Source organism: Hemicordylus capensis, chromosome 1 (genome assembly GCF_027244095.1).
Source record: "Hemicordylus capensis ecotype Gifberg chromosome 1, rHemCap1.1.pri, whole genome shotgun sequence".
Lineage (NCBI taxonomy): Eukaryota > Metazoa > Chordata > Lepidosauria > Squamata > Cordylidae > Hemicordylus > Hemicordylus capensis.
The window spans coordinates 194,680,028-194,698,549 of NC_069657.1; the positions used below are offsets into that span (position 1 = coordinate 194,680,028).

Below are 18,522 nucleotides of genomic sequence, written 5' to 3' on the forward strand. Positions count from 1 at the left end.
CCGGAAGCAGCAGTACTTCAGGTATAAAACTTCTTATTCTATTTGTCCATGAAGTGTCTCTACTGCTACCACTCTCTAAAGTCATCTTCTGAGCCTGACCCTTTTCTTCAGCTGACTGTCGGCAGTCCCATATATCCAGACACAGTAGTTGAAGACTTCTCTCTTGTTTGTCATTCTTGCACTGATCTATGCTTCCAAGCAATGGTTCAGGAGGAGTTTTCACAGTTGTTTTTAAAATAGAGACTGACATCAAGACAGTGTAACATGCAAAATTGTGTGCACTGAAGAGTTTCAGGAGCTGCATGAAACTGCAGTGCTCCATGATGTGGTGCAACCACTACCATGCGCTAGCACAACAAACCAACACTATATATGGATATATACATTTTGTTGTGAAAATTAAGCCCCTTTTCTGTGTTGGTATGTTTGTTTAACCAATAAATGGCTGTGTGTATAAGTATAAATTGCCATGGAAAAAACTAGAGGTTTCTCACTTCTTAGTGAGATTGCCCTGTAAAAATGATCAGGTAAACTCTCTTTTAGTGAGCAAATAAGTTCAGAATAGACGGATCAACTGCAAGCTCAAATCCGAAAGGTTTACATCTAGTTTTGTATTTATGAAAACTCATGTGCTTAAATGACATGTATTTTATCGTTTACTACTATTGGCAAGCTAGATATTTCCCATTTCCCCCACATAGTCTTAGAATTTGTGGGCCAGGTGAACTTAAGGTCCAGTACACTGGATTCAATCACTTCGTAGACAATCATAAAACACACATTTATTAGATTTATTCAACAGCAGCATTTTCCAGTTTTCCTTTCTAATCAAAGTACATATCAAGGTAATAAAACCAAGCATATTAAAAGAGGGATAGCACTTATTTTGAGAATTCAAGCATTAATTCCTACCCCCAAACAAAATAGCAGAATTCTCATTCATTATAAATTTAGAAGCCTGGAGTTATAGGAGTAGCTAGGCCAGGGATGCTAAAATAACAGGTTCGACTATATATTCCGGAGTGGCAGACAGACTTTCCTTAAAGGGTTCAAGTTATGCCTACTAAACCAGCTAATCAGTTGTAAAAACAACAAGATGTACAGTACAAGGCTGTATCAGTAAAAATGGTTTCCCTTTCTATTATTGCCCACTTCAGGAAATAAATAGTCAACAAATATTAAATTTTTTCACATGAAATACAAAATAGAGATAGATGGCTCATTTTAAAGCGTACCAGCATCGTTTGTATGCTATGGCACAGAAATAAAGCATTTTGGATAGCTAGCTACTATCAATTGAACAGCAAAAATGACTTGTGGAGACTTCAGCTGAGAATAGAATTATTCCACTGATGATCAAGAAAGTGTCACTAAATTAAATATGAAGGTGGTAATGTGTAAAACACATCCTAACTTCCCACAGACACCAGTAATGACATTTTGAAATAGGGACCGTAGGAAAAAAGATAGTATTTGAGGGGAAGAAATTATCCACGAGGAAAAATATTAGTACAAGAGAAACATTTTGTGCCACGTTTCCCGCCCCAAACCAAGACAGTTATTTGTAAATTGTTCATGTTCTGTTTAGTATCATACAAAAGAGGCACCTATTTTCCCCCCACGTACTCTGGTATATGAAATAGATAGCAGAGATGTAAGTAAGCACCAATACAAACTTAGCAGGGTGCTACCTATAAATATATGTTCCAAAGGTCTTTGCAACTCAATAGATGCCACTATGTTTTCCTTTATTTTATTTAGTATAATCATTTCTATAGAGGCTGTATCCCTAATGATGCAATTTCAGAACAGATTCATACTAAAACATCAATGACCAGATAATTTTTCAGAAATTTACAAATGTACAGTATATTTATAACATTACTTTCAGAGAGTGTCAGTGCAAAGATATACATATAGTACACCGTGATAATTGTTCATAAAAATAGGCATTGGCATGTGTAAAAAAAACAAAAACAAAACAAAAATCAAGGCATGGTTTCAACAGATGACTTTCCAGCTAAAGACTAAATATATTTCTTTATAAAGAGTTGTGAACCGTTTTTTTCCTTCTGTTTACAAAAATATATGTGCAAATGGTAGTGCCTAATGAGGATGTCTCCTAAATCTCATCTAGCATTTTTAGTAGTATTAATCCATTAAGCAGCTTACCATTAGGTAGCGCTTTGATATTTTTTGGTCCTACGTGAAGTAGTTTGTTTAAAAAACCATTTAAAGATTCACAGCAAAAACACTCTCCCGTTGGATGAGGTGATTATAACATTGATGCAGCTCAACCTCCCGGCAGCCTTCTGAGATGTGTGGGAGGGCGACTGAGTTGTGTGGACTGGTTTTGTGCTGATTCCTGAAAATGTGCTGGGAAAGGATTTGTCATGGGAAATGCAGGAAATCTGCCATTTGTAGATTCCTGCATGATCGCAAACGTCTTCGCAGGCAATGATAATTACGTTGGAGTGGAGATAAGGGGAGTGAAAACTACAAATGGTTTTCTGTTTCTGTCAGGGCTGGTGAAATCTGCCCCCAAAGAATGAGAAATCTCTTGAACACCCAGGGCAACCATTATTACACTTGAACGAATTTAACTCGTGTCTCTGAGGTAAACAGGGAAACAGGCTCGGTCACAGAGGCCTTAGGGCTCCCTAGCTGTGACAGTGGCCCTCCATGCCTTCTGTCTGGCCGTGGCCTCTCCCTTCACTTTACTTCAGAACTGCTAAGCCTCAGTGGCCCTATTTGGCTTTTACAACCCGCCAACATTGCACCTCATAAGCCGAAGGGACTGCTAAGTTCCTTGTAAGGTCCAGAGGGCCCAGGACTTTTAGGCACGATAGGCAGACATCCAACTGGTGCAACTTTACTTACCATATGAAGATGGTAAAATGAAACAAATTGAAGGAAGAGGCCAGTATTGTACCAAAGCAGCAACACTAACCTCTGCTAAGCATTTGAGGCCTATGTGATAGGACAGGCCCAATCTACCTCAGAGATGGGAGTTAAATCATTCAGATATAATAATGGTTGCCCTTTATTTTCAAAAGATTTCTCTTTCGGTGGGTTTCACCAGCCCTGATATAAATTCTTCTCAGCTGTTCCTAGGGCAAAAGGCAGCAAATAGAGCAGGAAACAGACACTGTTCACACCCCCGCCCCCTCTCTACACAGTTGCTTCCCTCCCACTTTTTTTTAAGGGCAGAGCTAAATCAAATGAAATTAATTTCCCCTTATACTGGCATGCCATATAAGAGGGTGATTGCGGGGGGGGGAGATATTTTTTGTGTTATACAACTAGCTCTAATATTAACCTTGTGGTCTTCACTCCCCACATCTCCACTCCTACAAAATTGTTCACCCTCACCCTTCTCCACACAGTTGCTCCCTTTTCCAAATAAGGAGCAGGAAAAAAAATCAAATACAAATATGAATAAAAATACAGTATTGGAGGATTATAAACATTTTATAATGTATTTGAACTAACACTGAAGTGGTTCTGACAAACAACATGGGTTTTTCACAGAACCCTTTCCCATTGCTTCTTTTCTGTAGGTACATGCACAATTCCCGCCCCCCGTGTGCTTTTTGTTGTGTGATTGAACAGTGGTACTACACACCACTTATACCTTTTGGACTTTTCAAAATCATGGTTATTTTTGGCCAGATTATTACAGGAAACTTCACTCTTTCTCAAAAGAAAGACAGCAGCGATGATGTCACAGCAGAGACAACTTGGCTGCTGCCTGTTTTTTGCAGTGTGTGGCCAAATAGGAATTCCAAGCCTTGATTTCAGCTGCATATGAGCAGATTTGCACAAAAAACAAACAAAATAACAAAAACCAGGTGACTTGTAATTACTTTTTGGTAAGAACTGAACAACAATTTTTTTTAGGAGACATCCCCATTATTCCCTATATGAGCTAGTTATACAACAGAGTCCTCTTTGACTAGATTGGCGGTGTCTTTGAATGAATCCTCAGTTGCTGTGTAGGCTAATGGTTGATCTCTTTTGAGGATGATCTTCTGAGGCAGTGATGGAGATGGAGGAGGGGGATTCTCAGCTTCCCCTTGGTGTTCTTTTTCCATCTGAAACAACAAATATATTGTATATGGTGGTTCTGATTCAATTTTGCAGGAACTAAATATCCACAATTTTAGTGAGATATAGTATATGGTGCTCCTCAGCCCTTTAGAAACAGATCTTAATTTAGAAGTGTTAACATCAATAACAGCAAGGTTCTCAGACTTGGTTTCCCAGATGTTGTTGAACTACAAGCAGCCCCAAACACAATGGCCAAAGGCTGGGGATGATGGGAGTTGCAGTCCAACAACATATGGGGACCCATGTTTGAGAACCCCTGATATATTGAATGAGCAAAGTGCAAAGGGCCATATCCTGCAGCCAGTCACCATGACCTAGATCTCCATGTGTGCTCAATATAATAAGTGGAGCTCCTGTGCAAGCTATTGTGGATTCAGTGCATCTATGGAACTCCCCATTTGCATCAACAGAAAGGAGTATATCATTTGCATCAACAGAGGAGAATAAACAAAAATGTATATCGGTCCTTTTGAATGCAGTGAGTGGTATCCCTTTACTGAATGGACCTTGCAGTTTGGGAAGCCTTAAGTTCACCCCTAATCCACTGAGGCCTGGCTATCTGGGTGATGTAGTAATGACCACCACACTATAATATTGTGAAGGCTGGGGGTACCTCAGGCACATAATTTTAGGAGGGACAGGTGGCTGCAAAGGAAAGTGAAGATAATTAAAAATCACCTCTCCCCTACTGTGTAACAGAAAATGCTGCTATGTTAGCATAGTGTTAGTCTGGATGTCAGATAACACCAATAATACATTTGACAGAATTCAACTTTACCTCTGCGTAGATTGGATTTTCAAAATTAGTACTTTGTTTCAGTTTTCTTTTAAAGAAGCTCCACTTTGAATCCTGAAAGTTTAAAAAAAGTAAATATGTTAGATCTTTACTAATAAGTATTTATGGTTCAAAGGTGCCACTGTGACAAGCAATCAGCTAGCAAATAAAAAAACCTGACAATTTAGCAGCTGATTTAACCAAATGTCAAGAACAGTCATTTTAGAAATATTGACATCTGTGCTGGCAAGTTCCTCTGTAAGAGATGACTGCTTGATCAGTGCCAGTTGCTCGTGACTTCTTCTGTGAGTGTGCTTGCTTTACATGTCCATGCACAACTCTTTTGTGGTACTGTCGTGGGGAGCAAAAGTGAAGAGTCACACTGTCTGGCCTGGACGGCCGACCTTACCTCTGAAGATGAGGCGGTGCAGTGTCCCGAGGAGGTGGAGATGGGCAGCGGGCAGAAAGAGGAGGAGGACGGCACACCAACAGATGAGAGCATGGCCCCAGCAGACCTCCGCGACCCGCGGCAGACCGAAGCTCCATCCATGGAGCCAAGGCAGAGCGGGCGGAGGCCTGAGAGGGCCAAGGGGAAACACACGAGAATGACATCATCAGCTTCCCTTCTGAAGGGAGGTGGCCCCGGGATGGGAGGAGAGAAGAGAGGGAAAGACAGGGGCAACAGCTGCAGGGGATGAAGGGATATTAAAGAGGGGTGTTGGCCCTTTAATTGGGGGTGGGCACTGTAGGGCCTGCTAGGAGGCATATAAGGGGCCAGCTGCTGATGAGAGGCTGGTGAGTGTTGAGTGTCGGGAGCCTCCGGAGAGGGGCTGACACAGGGACCAAGCAGCCTGGGATGGAGGAGGAACAGGATGATGCTCAACCCCCTCCCCATCCCTGCTCTGAAGCCAGACCAGGTTAGCCTTGCTAGGCTGGGAGACAGGAGAGTAGGAGGACGCGTAGCTGGACACACACATTGCAAGCTAAAAGGCAGATGTTCTAAATTAAAATAATCTGCAAAGGAGTGAGCTACTTCAAGGGTGGACCACAGGTTAAGACCAACTGACATCCAGATCGTGAAGAAAAAGTTAATTGCATCATACTCATTAGTTAGTGCAAGGAAAAGAAATGTGGTCAAGAAAGAATTTAATAGATAAAATGTGTAATCATAGTTTACCCTGGTTTTAATATCTCTAGCTCTGACACTTTGTGATCAGTCTTTTAGATGGAAACAGTCTTCGAAAAATTAACAATAAGTAGAATATCTTGTATGAAAGGTATTATTTCAAAAATATATATGTAAATATTTGGTGATTATGAAATGGGATCAGAAAAAACAAAGGTTGTATGAGTATTTGGGGGAAAATTGGTTTACTCTCTGGGTGAATTGTATTAGTCATGGATATGGTCCAGAGGTCTCTTAAAATCAACTTCATTGATTATTTGAGAATTTTCTTATAAGATAATATTGCAGTGGTATAGAACACCATTATGGTTATCCTACTTAGAGCCTTTGAAGGTGTTGTGCTGGAGAAATTGTGGTGAGACAGGTAGATATTATCATATGTGGCAGTCTTGTCCTGAGATATGCCCATTTTGGCAAAGGGTTTTGCAATACATAGACAAAACTGAAAATGTTGTGCTGCTGAAAGCACAGATATATTTAGTTAATGACTTAAGAATAATTAAAGCTTAAGGTTTAAAGAAGGAATGGATTACATTATTGTTAATATTGGGGGCTGCCATGATGAGGAAAATTACTCAAGCAGTCCCCCTGAAATTAAAATTCATGATGCTGTTGGACTTTAACTCCCATCAAGTCTGCAGATGATTACAGTCCAACAAGATGCATGTGTTAAACAAAATGTTTGTACCACATCTAAATTATTTCCAGCACTATGGAAGACGTAAGCCTTTTTCAGGCATTATATAATCATGTACACTTTGCATAGTTATGTAACACCCAAAGTAGCATGCCAGCAAGTCCACCCTCTGCACAGATGTGCTCTATTGCCCCACTCCTCACTCTTTGTGGATACAGTGTTTTTTCTGCAGGGACAAAACTGAATGCCCAGCACTCCAGATCAGGGAGAGGGTCTCTCCCCAGGTATGGTATTTGTCGCTCCAGACAAATGCTTTATGTGGAGAGTGGGATGTGTATGTGTGTGGTTAAGGAGCGTGTTAGCACAGGGGGCAGGACTGCCCAGCACACTTCTGTTGGCATTGTAATCATGTACAGCATACACACTAAAAACAGGTTGTTCACCTGTAACTGATGATCTGGTAGTGATCCATTGATATCCATTAGATATCAGCACACTTCTGTTGGCATTGTAATCATGTACAGTATACACACTAAAAACAGGTTGTTCACCTGTAACTGATGATCTGGTAGTGATCCATTGATATCCATTAGAATGGGTTCTGTTTCTGCACAGAAGCCTGTAACTGATGATCTGGTAGTGATCCATTGATATCCATTAGAATGGGTTCTGTTTCTGCACAGAAGCCTCTTGATGTGGAGTACCACAGCTCCTTTTCAGTGCTTGTGCCCTGCCCCACGTGACCATATGGCTATTTAAGGCAGGAGGAAGTGCCAGCACTTCAGTTCCTTGAAGACCTCTGGAACAGGCGATCAATGCTGTACGAGCAGGTGAGTTCCAGTCGAATACTTGCACACTACTGCAGGGGGAGGTTCAGGAGGGTCTAATGGATATCAACAGATCACTACCAGATCATCATGAGTTCCACTAGCCAGTGGGACAATCTCTGTCTAGACAGTGCTTGGCCTTGAGTACTGCCTTTATAGGAAATAAACAACTTTGTTTTTCTAATAGACTTCATGCTAGACAGCTAGAACAGAAGAGCCCTTCCTTTTGGTGGGCTCTGATGTGTCCGCCATTTTGTCTCCATGCCGCTTCAGCATCTTGGGAGACTTAAATACTGATGCCATGGGTTTAGACTGGGATATACCCTCAAGTCTCGAGCCAACTTCCTTCTGTGACTGTGCCCTCTCCCTAGATGGGCCCGGGGGGTGGGTGGGACTTAACACGTCATCGTATAGCGCTGCCTGCAGACAAAGTTCCCTGTTACGTCGGGTCTGCTTCAAGAACTACTGGCAGACTTTACAAGTGGAGGTAACATGTGCCTCCCGCAGGCACAGCAAAAACAAATCATGCCCGTCTTGTGAGGGTACCTTGCACTTACAACTAGAACAGTGCTTTTTTCAACGCTCTTATCTGAGCATTTGGGATGGTCCATTGCTGTTTGCGTTCCATTTCCAAATCAAGCCTTAATATCTGTCCAATCTTTCGTCTTAGCAGTAGGGATTACCCACAACGTCGTTGAAAAACAGTCCAAAGTCCAAATAAACGATGAAGTAAGGAACCAGTACAAAGGAGCCGTAGTGATGGAGGAACTGATCACTATGGTTGTCCTAAAGCAGGCTTCCCCAAACTGCGGCCCTCCAGATGTTGCTGAACTACAACTCCCAGCATCCCTAGACACAATTTTATGTGGCTGGGTATGCTGGAAGTTGTAGTTCAGCAACATCTGGAGGGCCGCAGTTTGGGGAAGCCTGTCCTAAAGGAACTGAAGTGTGGGCGCTTCCTCCCACCTTAAACAGCCACATGGTCACATGGGGTGGAGTGCAAGTGCTGAAAACAAGCTGTGGTACTCCACACCAAAAGCTTTCTGCACAGGCACAGAACTCATTCTAATGGATTCAACAGATCATGATCCAGTTCATAACACTTGAACAGAGATGACCACATTCCTGAAGCAGAGCCCTATACAATGTGAAGCTTTATATCTGAGAATTCTAAAAAGCGCGATATCTCACTGCCCCCATCATTTGATTCTGGTATCTTTTGTAGAACAGCATTATTTTACCTGAGTAGTTTCTGTGCTTGTAGGAGGCTGGGGAGCACTGGCAGATATGGAAGCAGCATAGACAGGATTCTCAAAATTGTCATTTTCTCCACTGCTGGAAGCAGTTACCTGTTAAAACAGACAGTTTGAGGGGATGTGGGTGGGGGGAGGATGCAAATGAATACTTGAAAGAAAATGTACCATGGTAGAGAAATTGGTGAAAGCAAAATCAAACTAATACTGCATTTATCAGAATAGAAGACAACCCTGAATATAAGATAACCCCCTTTTAAAAATAGGTTAAATATGTTATATTATTTACCCAAAAGGAAAAGGACTGTAAATTTAAGATGACACCCTTCCCCCACATTTCTAACATCAAAGAACTTGGAAAAAACCTAGTCTTGGATTCAGGTAAATACAGTAGGCTAAGAAGGATCTAACAAGAGAAGAAAACCACAATAACTTCTCCCTTACTTGTGTGGGAGGAGCTATGTTCACGCTCACAGCTCCACTGTCTTTTGTGGTATACATGGGGTTTTCAAATGTGATTGGCTGCTTCCCAGTTTCCACAGCAAAGTTTTCATTCTGAGAACCATAGTGTATGTAAGTTAACTTCAAACCAACAAAACTTTTATAACTTCTTAAAGCAAGTACAACATGATATAACAAATGTTACTGTTAACATAAGAAGTGCATGCAAGCCTCATCCATTAAGCAAAGGGAACAAATGTTTCCTCTTTTTAACAGCGATATACTCTCCCAGCACATATTCAAGTCAGCATTTAACTTGGCCATTCATTTCTGTGCCCAACATCATATACAGGGAATAGAGATTGTGAAGCCAAGCCAGTGATCCCTAGTACACTTGCATAAGAACATTCCTTAAATAATTTCAGAGTTGGGAAAAATAAACACATGTCTCCATCAGTCACTCAGAAATACATCAGTCACTCAGAAATACAGTATAAGAGAAGGAAAGTTCCTATAAATCAGACAAATCCAATGCAAGAAAATATCCAAAGAAACATAATCTCATACTGAGAATTTTCTGATAATTTACTGAAAACAATTGATCTGTTTATTTTTTCACGGTGGAAAGTTGGCTATATATATATTTTTTGGGGGTGGGATTGAATCCTTATTTTATACTGAAAATTTCTATCCTCTTCAAGGACAAGAGAATAGCCAGCATAAGGCAAAGTACACAGATGCTCCAAAACACGTTTTGATGGAGGAAGGACTGCGTCTCTTGGATAAACTCTAAGAGAATGCCATTTCAGGAAACTAACCTGAACCAAATCTGAAAGGATGAAATGGGTGAATGTGCTGTCCTAGTGTGGGCAATAAAAACACAAGGAAAGAAAAAACAAGCTTCCTCTGAATGTGATGACATGCTGAATTGAAATCTTTGTCCTCAGGATACATAAGGACAAGAAGTCAGGGAATGGATAAAGTCCGTGCCAGGGGCAAGCCTAGCTGCCTTCCTGTTTTGAAGGAGAACAGAAATTGACAGAGAAAGACCAGAACGTATTTTTACGCTCAAAAGCAGAAGAGCTTCTGAAAGAGGCATTGGGTTGCTGAAAAGCAGCACATTTTAGGGTGTACAAGCTAAACAGTGCCAAGACACCGATGTGAATTTTGCTTCAGTCTAGGCACTTTGCATTGGGAAGACAGTATCATGAAAACAGAGCGTACACATGTCTGATATGTGCATCATACTGATTCTGATTTTCCTGACTCCATGGGTGTGGTGGGAGGGATTTATTTATTTATTTTATTTAACATATTTTTATATTGCCCAAAACTTGTGTCTCTGGGTGGTTTACAATAAAACAATACAGATAACAGAAAATGTTAAAACATTACAACAATTTAAAATCTTTAAAACAATGTTAAAATTATTCAAACAGTATTTAATTAAAAACGGGTGAACAGATGTGTCTTTAAGGACTTTTTAGAAGTTGTCAAAGATGGGGAGGCTCTTATTTCTGCAGGGAGCACATTCCAAAGCTTCGGGGAAGCAGCAGAGAAGGCCCGTCCCCGAGTAGCTACCAGACGAACTGGTGGCAACTGCAGATGGACCTCTTCTGATTATCTCAATGGGTGGTGGGGTTCATGGAGAAGAAGACCTCTTAAATACAAAAGGTCTAAGCCGTTTAGGGCTTTATAGGTTATAACTAGCATCGTGTATTTTGCCCAGAAACTTATCGGCAGCCAGTGTAGCTCTTTCAATATGGGAGTAATATGGTCTCTCTGAGATGACCTGGAAACCAACCTGGCCACCACATTCTGGACCAACTGTAGTTTCCAGACTACATACAAAGGCAGCCCCACATAGAGCACATTGCAGTACTCTAGTCTGGAGGTTACCAGCATATGAGGTCACTTATCTCAAGAACGGATGCAGCTGGCGTATCAGCCAGAGCTGATAAAAAGCACCTCCGGCCACCGCCTCTACCTGGGACACCAGGGAGAGGATCAGATTCAGAAGCACCCCCAGACTGCCTACCTGTTCCTTCTGGGGAAGTGTGACCCCATCCAGAACCGGCAGATCAAAATTGTCTCCTGAGTTCCGACCCCGCACAATAAGTACCTCCATCTTATCTGAATTCAGTCTCAATTTGTTATCCCTCATCCAGCCCATCACCGCCTCAAAACAGGCATTGAGGGAGGTTATGCCTTCTCCTGATGATGTTGACATGGAGAAATAGATTTGGGTGTCATCAGCATACTGATAACACCCTGCACCAAATTTCCTGATGATATCTTCCAGCGGTTTCATGTAGATGTTAAACAACACTGGAGACAATATGGAGCCCTGAGGGACACCATGCAAAAGTTCAGATTTTGAAGAACAATAGTCTCCAAGTGATGCCATCTGGAGCCTTCCTGAGAGATAGGAGTGGAACCACCGCAAAACAGTGCCTCCCACTCCCAACCCCTTAGATGAATACTATGGTCGATAGAAGGATACTATGGTCGATAGTATCAAAAGCCGACGAGAGGTCCAAAAGGACCAACAGACTCGCACTCCCTCTGTCAATTCCTAATTGGAGATCATCCATCAGGTCGACCAAGGCAGTTTCCACTCCATACCCTGCCCAAAGGCCAGTCTGAAATGGGTCTAGATAATCAGTTTCCTCCAAGACTGTCTGGAACTGGGAGACCACCACCCTCTCAATTGCCTTGCCCAGCCAAGAAAGGTTAGAAACAGGGCTGCAGTTGCTCAACCCTGAGGGATCCATGCAGGCTTCTTCAGAAATTGTCTAATAATTGCCTCCTTAAGGCAAGGAGGCATCCTGCCCTCCCTCAGAGAAGCATTTACCAGGCCTTCGACAACGACTTCCCTGCTAAGTTGGGCAAGGGTCAATAGAACAGGTGATAGACCGCACTGTTCCAAGCAGCCTATCCACATCCTCAAGAGTCACAAACTGGAATGGATCCAACCTAACCACACAAGAGGAGTTGCTGGACACTTCTGCATTAGACACAGCAGTAACTGTGGAGACTGAGTCTAAGTTGGCCCGAATATGAGAGATTTCCCCCCTCAAAGATATATTTCCCTTTGAAATGATTCCCTTTCAATAGATTCCAGTCCAATTAGTTTTCCTGTGTGCTTCCTCAGTACTACATGTTTAGAGAAACTGTTAGTGCAAATTTTAACATAGTTATGCACATCTCCTTTTATTCACCGAGAACTCAATCCACAATAGTATCTTACACATTCACATTTATTTTGACTGGGCATGCACAGAAGTTCCTAGTGGATTGTGATCATAATAATAAAAGCTTTGCAGGGTGAGGTGCTTCTAAATAATAACATTTCCCCACACATATATCTGTAATATAACAACAAAGGAGAGACACTTCATTTGAGAAAAAAAAATACTTGCCATTTGCATTGCTCTGTCAATAGCAGATTCAGCTCCAAAGCCAGACACGCTAATGTCCATGGTCATATCAGCTCCAGATCGGAATGTTACCCCATTGCCATTTTCAGTAGATTTTACAAGACTGCTTAAACTTTGAAAAAAGAATGGTGTTGGTTTTTTCCCCCACCAGGAGAAGATGGCTCAATATAAGGCACCAGTTTTTTTACTTTTTATTCTTTAGGACTAATGGGGTCACAGTTCTTTTAGGGTCACAACTTTTTAAGGGTCACACACTTAGATTTTTCAACTATTTCTTCAGAAAATCAATTTTTTAGTTTTCATTCTTTGGGACTAATATGTCATGATTCCTTAATATACAAACATAACATTTTTAACTTTTCCTTTAGAAAAGCATTTAAAACACCCCTAAATGTTTCTACTGTTATGCTTAAATACATGCTTATTATGTTGTACGTCCAATGGCAGGCAGCTATGACAGGCACTGTTACACAGATATAGGCAGCTTCAAATATAATGGTATGTGCCACATGTACATACAGACTTCTTTAAAGAGCAGTACAGATAAATTGTGTACGCTACATAAATACAGTGAAGCTCTCCACATACATTCCTTGTGCTTCCCCTTCTATAAAGACATTTACACAGGGATTCTTAGAAAGCACTAGAGAGTAAACAGGGCTCTAGACTGTGATGTGTGTCTCCAAAGACTAAGCAGATAACCAGCATCACTTGAACAGCTGAGTGACATAATTGATTATCACTGCCAGTTTCCCAATAAGATTTCTCTAAACACTGTTTCATGCGCTACGAATTAAGAGTTTAAAGAGACAAAAGAAAGCAACAAATGTACTGGCACTTCTGCATTCACAAAGGATCAGTGACACAAGTGCAATTTGATTCCCAATGAAATCAAGAGGAAACCTCATTGACTGATATCAACAGTGTGGAGGCACAGCATGCAAACCACCTCTGCAGCATTTAGTAATACAGAGTCATGCTGGATGCACAACAGAACATTATTTTTGCCAGTTTTCCCTTCCCCAGAAGTGCTTCCTGTGATCCCCAAGTAGGTCACTAAGGGCTGTGCGACCCTTAGGGCCCTACTTCCGAGTTGTAGGGAGCACTTCCAGGGGAGGGGGATCAGCAAAAATTGCCTCTCCATGTACAGCACGACTGCATTACTAATGCTGCAGAGATGGTTTGCATTCTGAAGGCCATTGTGATTTGAATAGTTGTGGATTGCGCCTAGAGACCACTGTTTACCAAGAGAGCAATTAAAAGTTCAGTCATGGATACTTTTCTCCTTCTCTAATCTTTAAAGGAGATTCCTTTCCTTTTCCATTTGTGATGAAATAAGGACTGTTAAAAATGAAGGGTTTCCTTTTTCATTATTAACAAAGGTCATAATGAACCACTTTTAACCCTGTGTACTTCTTTATGGTAGCACAAAGAGCAGACAACTGTTATTTTATATAGGAAGCTGCTTTATACTGAACCAGAAGATCATTGGTCCATGTAGCTCAGTATTATCTACCCCCAACCTTGGGTCCCCAGATTCTGTTGGACTAAAACTGCCAGCGGAAGGCCATTGTGGCTGGTGATGAAGGGAGTTGTAGTTAAACATCCGACGACCCAAGGTTCGGAAGCCGTAGTCCACACTGACTTGCAACAGTGCTGAAGGGTTTCAGATTGGTATTTCTCTGCCCTACCTAGAGATGTCAAGGACTCAACCTGAGACCTTAAGCGTGCAAAGAAGCTGTTCTATCACTGAGCTACAGTCCCTCCCCTAATTTTGAGATAACATTGAATTACTTAGATGTGAAGAATAACAAACAGATGTTTTCCGAGACTCTGGCTGATCATCGTCCCTTGTGAAACCTACCTGGGCAGCTTGGGAAGTGAAGGTAAGAGGGAGCCTGTCCGTCTGTAATTAAAAAAGCCACCCACAGCCAGAGCTCCGATGACGATGATCAGAATGACAGTCAGCAACACGGCCACTGCTGCTACCAGAGAAGAAAAGATTAAGCAAACTCTATAGAAGGCACAGCTCAAACATCAAAACTACCTCAACAATAACTTATAGATCAGCTTGTATTCAAAATGTGTTAAGACCCATGCTTGGTTATTCAGTATTAAAGTACACTTGAAGCTTACTTGTTCCAGGAGGCACTCCCTTTGACAACCCTGCTTCACAATAATTTCCAGTGTAGCCATACGCACATCTGTAAATGGGAGCAAGAAGCCTGATTGGAAAGGACTGCAAAAATGTAGCTGTATTTATTACACACTGTTAAGATGTACCTACATGACATGTTTTAAACCCATACCTTAGTAATTACATGTTTCACTAGTTGCACACAATTCTACTTGCTGTTTACTTGGAAATGAGCATGCAGGAATGCTGAGTCAGAAACCCTCAGTTTTTAAACATTAGAGGTGATTTTGTTCCAGTGGAGCATCAGTGGCCCCTACAGGTGCAACTGAGTGAAACTGTGCTTTTGCTTTTTGGCACAGATTTTCCTTTATTTTGCAGAATGGGAATCTGAGGAACTTGCTTTCTGACCCTTAAGGAAACTCCAGCAGCTACATTTCAAATTACTCATCTTTAAGGGTGGTTTTTTTTAGTTTTTTTTTTAAAGGTTTAGGGATCTTCCTAGCAGTTGACTAGGGCTTTGTTCTATGACCGGCCAGTTCATCATTTCAGTGCCAGCATCATCTTCAGCATTTCAAGCACCTTCAGAATGGAGTTCAAGAGCTATGACAGAAGAGCAGAAGCTTCATGTGATGCAGTCGCTGCTGGGTTGTACCACTTCAGATTCTGCAGGTGAAGGGCCATGTATTAATGTTCCCACACACATTATATCCCATACTCATCCAAACCTACTATGAGGTCATTCACACAATCGAAAACTGTGTTCTACCCGGGTTTGGGAACTCTGTGTACTCCCAATTTTTGATTGTGTGGAAGCAAGGTTAGAGGAAAACCTGGGTAGCTTTTTCTCCTACCTTGCTTCCACACAATCACTGCTACCCAGGTTTTCCTCTAACCTTGCTTCCACACAATCAAAAATTGGGAGTACACACAGTTCCCAAACCTGGGTAGAACACAGTTTTTGGTTGTGTGAATGACCTCAAGGAAGCTATTCAGACGAGCAGAAAACAGGGTTATCTCCTGAAAGCAGATAGAACTCTATTTTTACCTCATAGCAAACAGATGGGCACATGCTGCAAACCCGGCAGGGAGTGTGAGTGACAGACGATTAACTTTTTAAGGTTCTCCAGCGGTTGCTAGCATTATTGGTCCTCCAGCCCTGCCCATGGCAAATGCACTCCGTGAGTGGACGGGGCAAGCATGTGACCCAAGGAGATCAGAGGGCTCCAAGCTGCAGTCCCGCTTTGCTGCTCCCTGATTGGTAGCCTCAGTTAACCCTTTCCTGGCAACTGCAGCACTGTCAAAGGCATTGAACACCGTCCACATGCCCAAAACACCCTGAGAGAAGGGAGTCCCTGCAGCTGCCGCTGCCAGCAGAGGAAAAGCCAACATGAACACAAACAAACCCCAACACACACCCCAGATCCAGGAGGGACACAGCAGATGCCCACTGGAGCAGTTGCCAGATGCCGGTGAGAGCAGCTGCCAGATGCCCCACAACTAGCCCAGGCACTAAGCTGGTGGCAAGGGCGATGAGATGTGTCTCCTACCACCCCTGTCCAGTTGCCCCCCTTGATCACAGTGGACGGGTAGACAAGCAGGCAGCGTGCACCTGCCCTCCTTGCCACATGTGCCACCCCCCCTTCACTCTTGCTGTGGCAGCCCCCATCGCCCCATCCCACCGTACAACAGCATGGCTTGGGAAGGCAGAAGGGGGAACCTGCCCTGCCCCCTCACCCTCCCTGCAGCTGTGGCCTCCGTGCCACTCCCCCATCCCACTGTATAGTGTGTGTAGATGGTAAGAACCCCCTTGCACCCCCCCACTGCCACCGTAGCCAAGTGGCGACTCTGCCTCCCCATCAATCTGCCACTGCCACTCCATGGCAGCCTCCCAAATAACAGGGAAGTCAATCTGCAACCCATTTTGGTCCTCTGCGCGTGCACAGAGGCCACTCATGTTACCAGGCGAGTGGGTGTAAGAGCTGCTCTGCCCACTGCTGAGCCCCCTGCGGCCACCGCAAGCCCCCCGCCGCCGCTGCCATCGCCCCCATGAGGCCGAAACACTTTGCAAGTATCCCAGTCACCATGTGCGCACTGCTACCCCTCCCCGGGGCAGTGGCGGGCAGACCAAGAGTGGCTGCTGGGCTGGCCCTCCGCCTCCATGACCCTTGCGTGGACAGTCTGTCAGTCCAGTGGTCACTCCTGTTCCACCACTCCACCAGCACCACCACGGGAGCCAGCTCCAGCCCCCCCCCCGCTCCCCACACACGGTGGCTAGAATACTTGCAAAGATCAGCAGTTTGGCTCAGCAGTGGGTGGGTGATGCTGATGCTGAACATCCGTCCACCCACCCCATCCACTGGCCATATGCTACGGCCCTGCATGTTCGAGGGCCCCACACACTCCCCGCATGGAGCGCATTTCAACATCCCCTCGCAGGGTGCGAAGGGCTCCCTCTTGCGCAGCTGCGAGGTGTGAGGGCAGGAACGGCCCTGGTTAGCAGTGGCCAGTTCTGTTGCCACCGCCATGGCCCAGCCTGGAAGCGAGCGCGACAGCGGGCCGAACCTCTGGTGAGATGTGCGAACCAGCCGAACCAGAGGTGAGATGTGCGACCGAAGGGCCCGTTGTTCTTCGCGAAGGGGCTCCCCTGCCTGCAGGAAGGCCGGACGGCCATCCCACCCACTCCCTGCCTGTTGGAGACGTTGTCGGACCCACCCAGAGCAGCCGCCTGCTTGGGAAGGAGGAGAGCATTGGCAAGACTGCTGCTGCTCCCTACCCTGCCTTTCCATGGATTCTGAGCGGGGCAGGGACTTGATTCTTGGGCTGCTCCCTCAGCACCTCTGCTGAACACATCTCTAGCCCGATTCCCTTTGAACTGGCTCCCAGCAGCAGCAGCTACAGCAGCAACACTCCCTCCCCCCCCTCAGGCACCAGGGAGGGGAGAGCAGCAGCCCCATCACCTGTGCAGTTTCCGCCTGGATAGAGCAAGGGTGCAGGGGATCTGAACTCGGGTCTCCCCAGTCCTAGTCCAGCACTCTAACCACTACACCACGCTGCAGGCAAGGGCGGCTGCAGGCAAGGGCAGGGACACTCCTGCTCTTGTCCAGTGACTTGCAGGGGACAGGAAGGAGCACAAAAATCCCCATTCAGCCATGATACTTGCTGGGTGATGCTGGGCCGGTCACTTCACTCTCAGCCTGACCTACTTCACAGGGTTGTTGTGAGGAGGAACTTGAGTATGTAGTACACCGCTCTGGGCTCCTTGGAGGAAGAGCGGGATATTCTATATTATTAATTCTTCTAGACAGGCCATGCGCCCTGTGGGGTGGCTGAAAAGCAGTTTGACAGTTGGATCGGGAGCGCTGTGAAACAGCAGGGAGCTCGGAGGCTGGGGGCAGCTTCGGGAGCTGGACAGTTGGCTCTGAGGGCTGTGGGCGGCAGGGAGCTCGGAGGCTGTCAGGCGAGCAAGCGACAGTCCCTGGCAGTGGCAGGGGGAAGCAAGGACTGCGAGACAGAGACAGACAGATGGAGGACAGAGAGCACGAGCACGAGACTTGTGGGGGCGAGCGGGGGTGGCAAGAGTGTGCAAGACCACACAGATGCTCTGTGCAGGGTCAGCTAGTAAAATGTAAAATGAATGAATAGTATGATATATGTCTGTGCAACTATTCCCCTTAGGGGATAGGGCTGCTATAGGAAAAAGGATTTGAGCTCCCTGC

The 18,522-nt window shown here is 44.2% G+C and overlaps 1 protein-coding gene across 1 annotated transcript in view; it reads right to left on the reverse strand.

The window, feature by feature from the left end:
• Positions 1-762: 762 nt before the first annotated feature.
• Positions 763-18,522, reverse strand: part of LRP2 (LDL receptor related protein 2) — a 233,622-nt gene continuing 215,862 nt past the window's right edge. The window contains exons 74-80 of the mRNA XM_053284455.1: positions 14,806-14,873; positions 14,534-14,651; positions 12,652-12,781; positions 9,233-9,343; positions 8,777-8,884; positions 4,889-4,960; positions 763-4,094 (exon numbers count right to left, since the gene is read on the reverse strand). Coding sequence (XP_053140430.1) covers positions 3,933-4,094; positions 4,889-4,960; positions 8,777-8,884; positions 9,233-9,343; positions 12,652-12,781; positions 14,534-14,651; positions 14,806-14,873 — 769 coding nt within the window. The 3' untranslated portion in view covers positions 763-3,932. The remainder of the gene's footprint in view (positions 4,095-4,888; positions 4,961-8,776; positions 8,885-9,232; positions 9,344-12,651; positions 12,782-14,533; positions 14,652-14,805; positions 14,874-18,522) is intronic.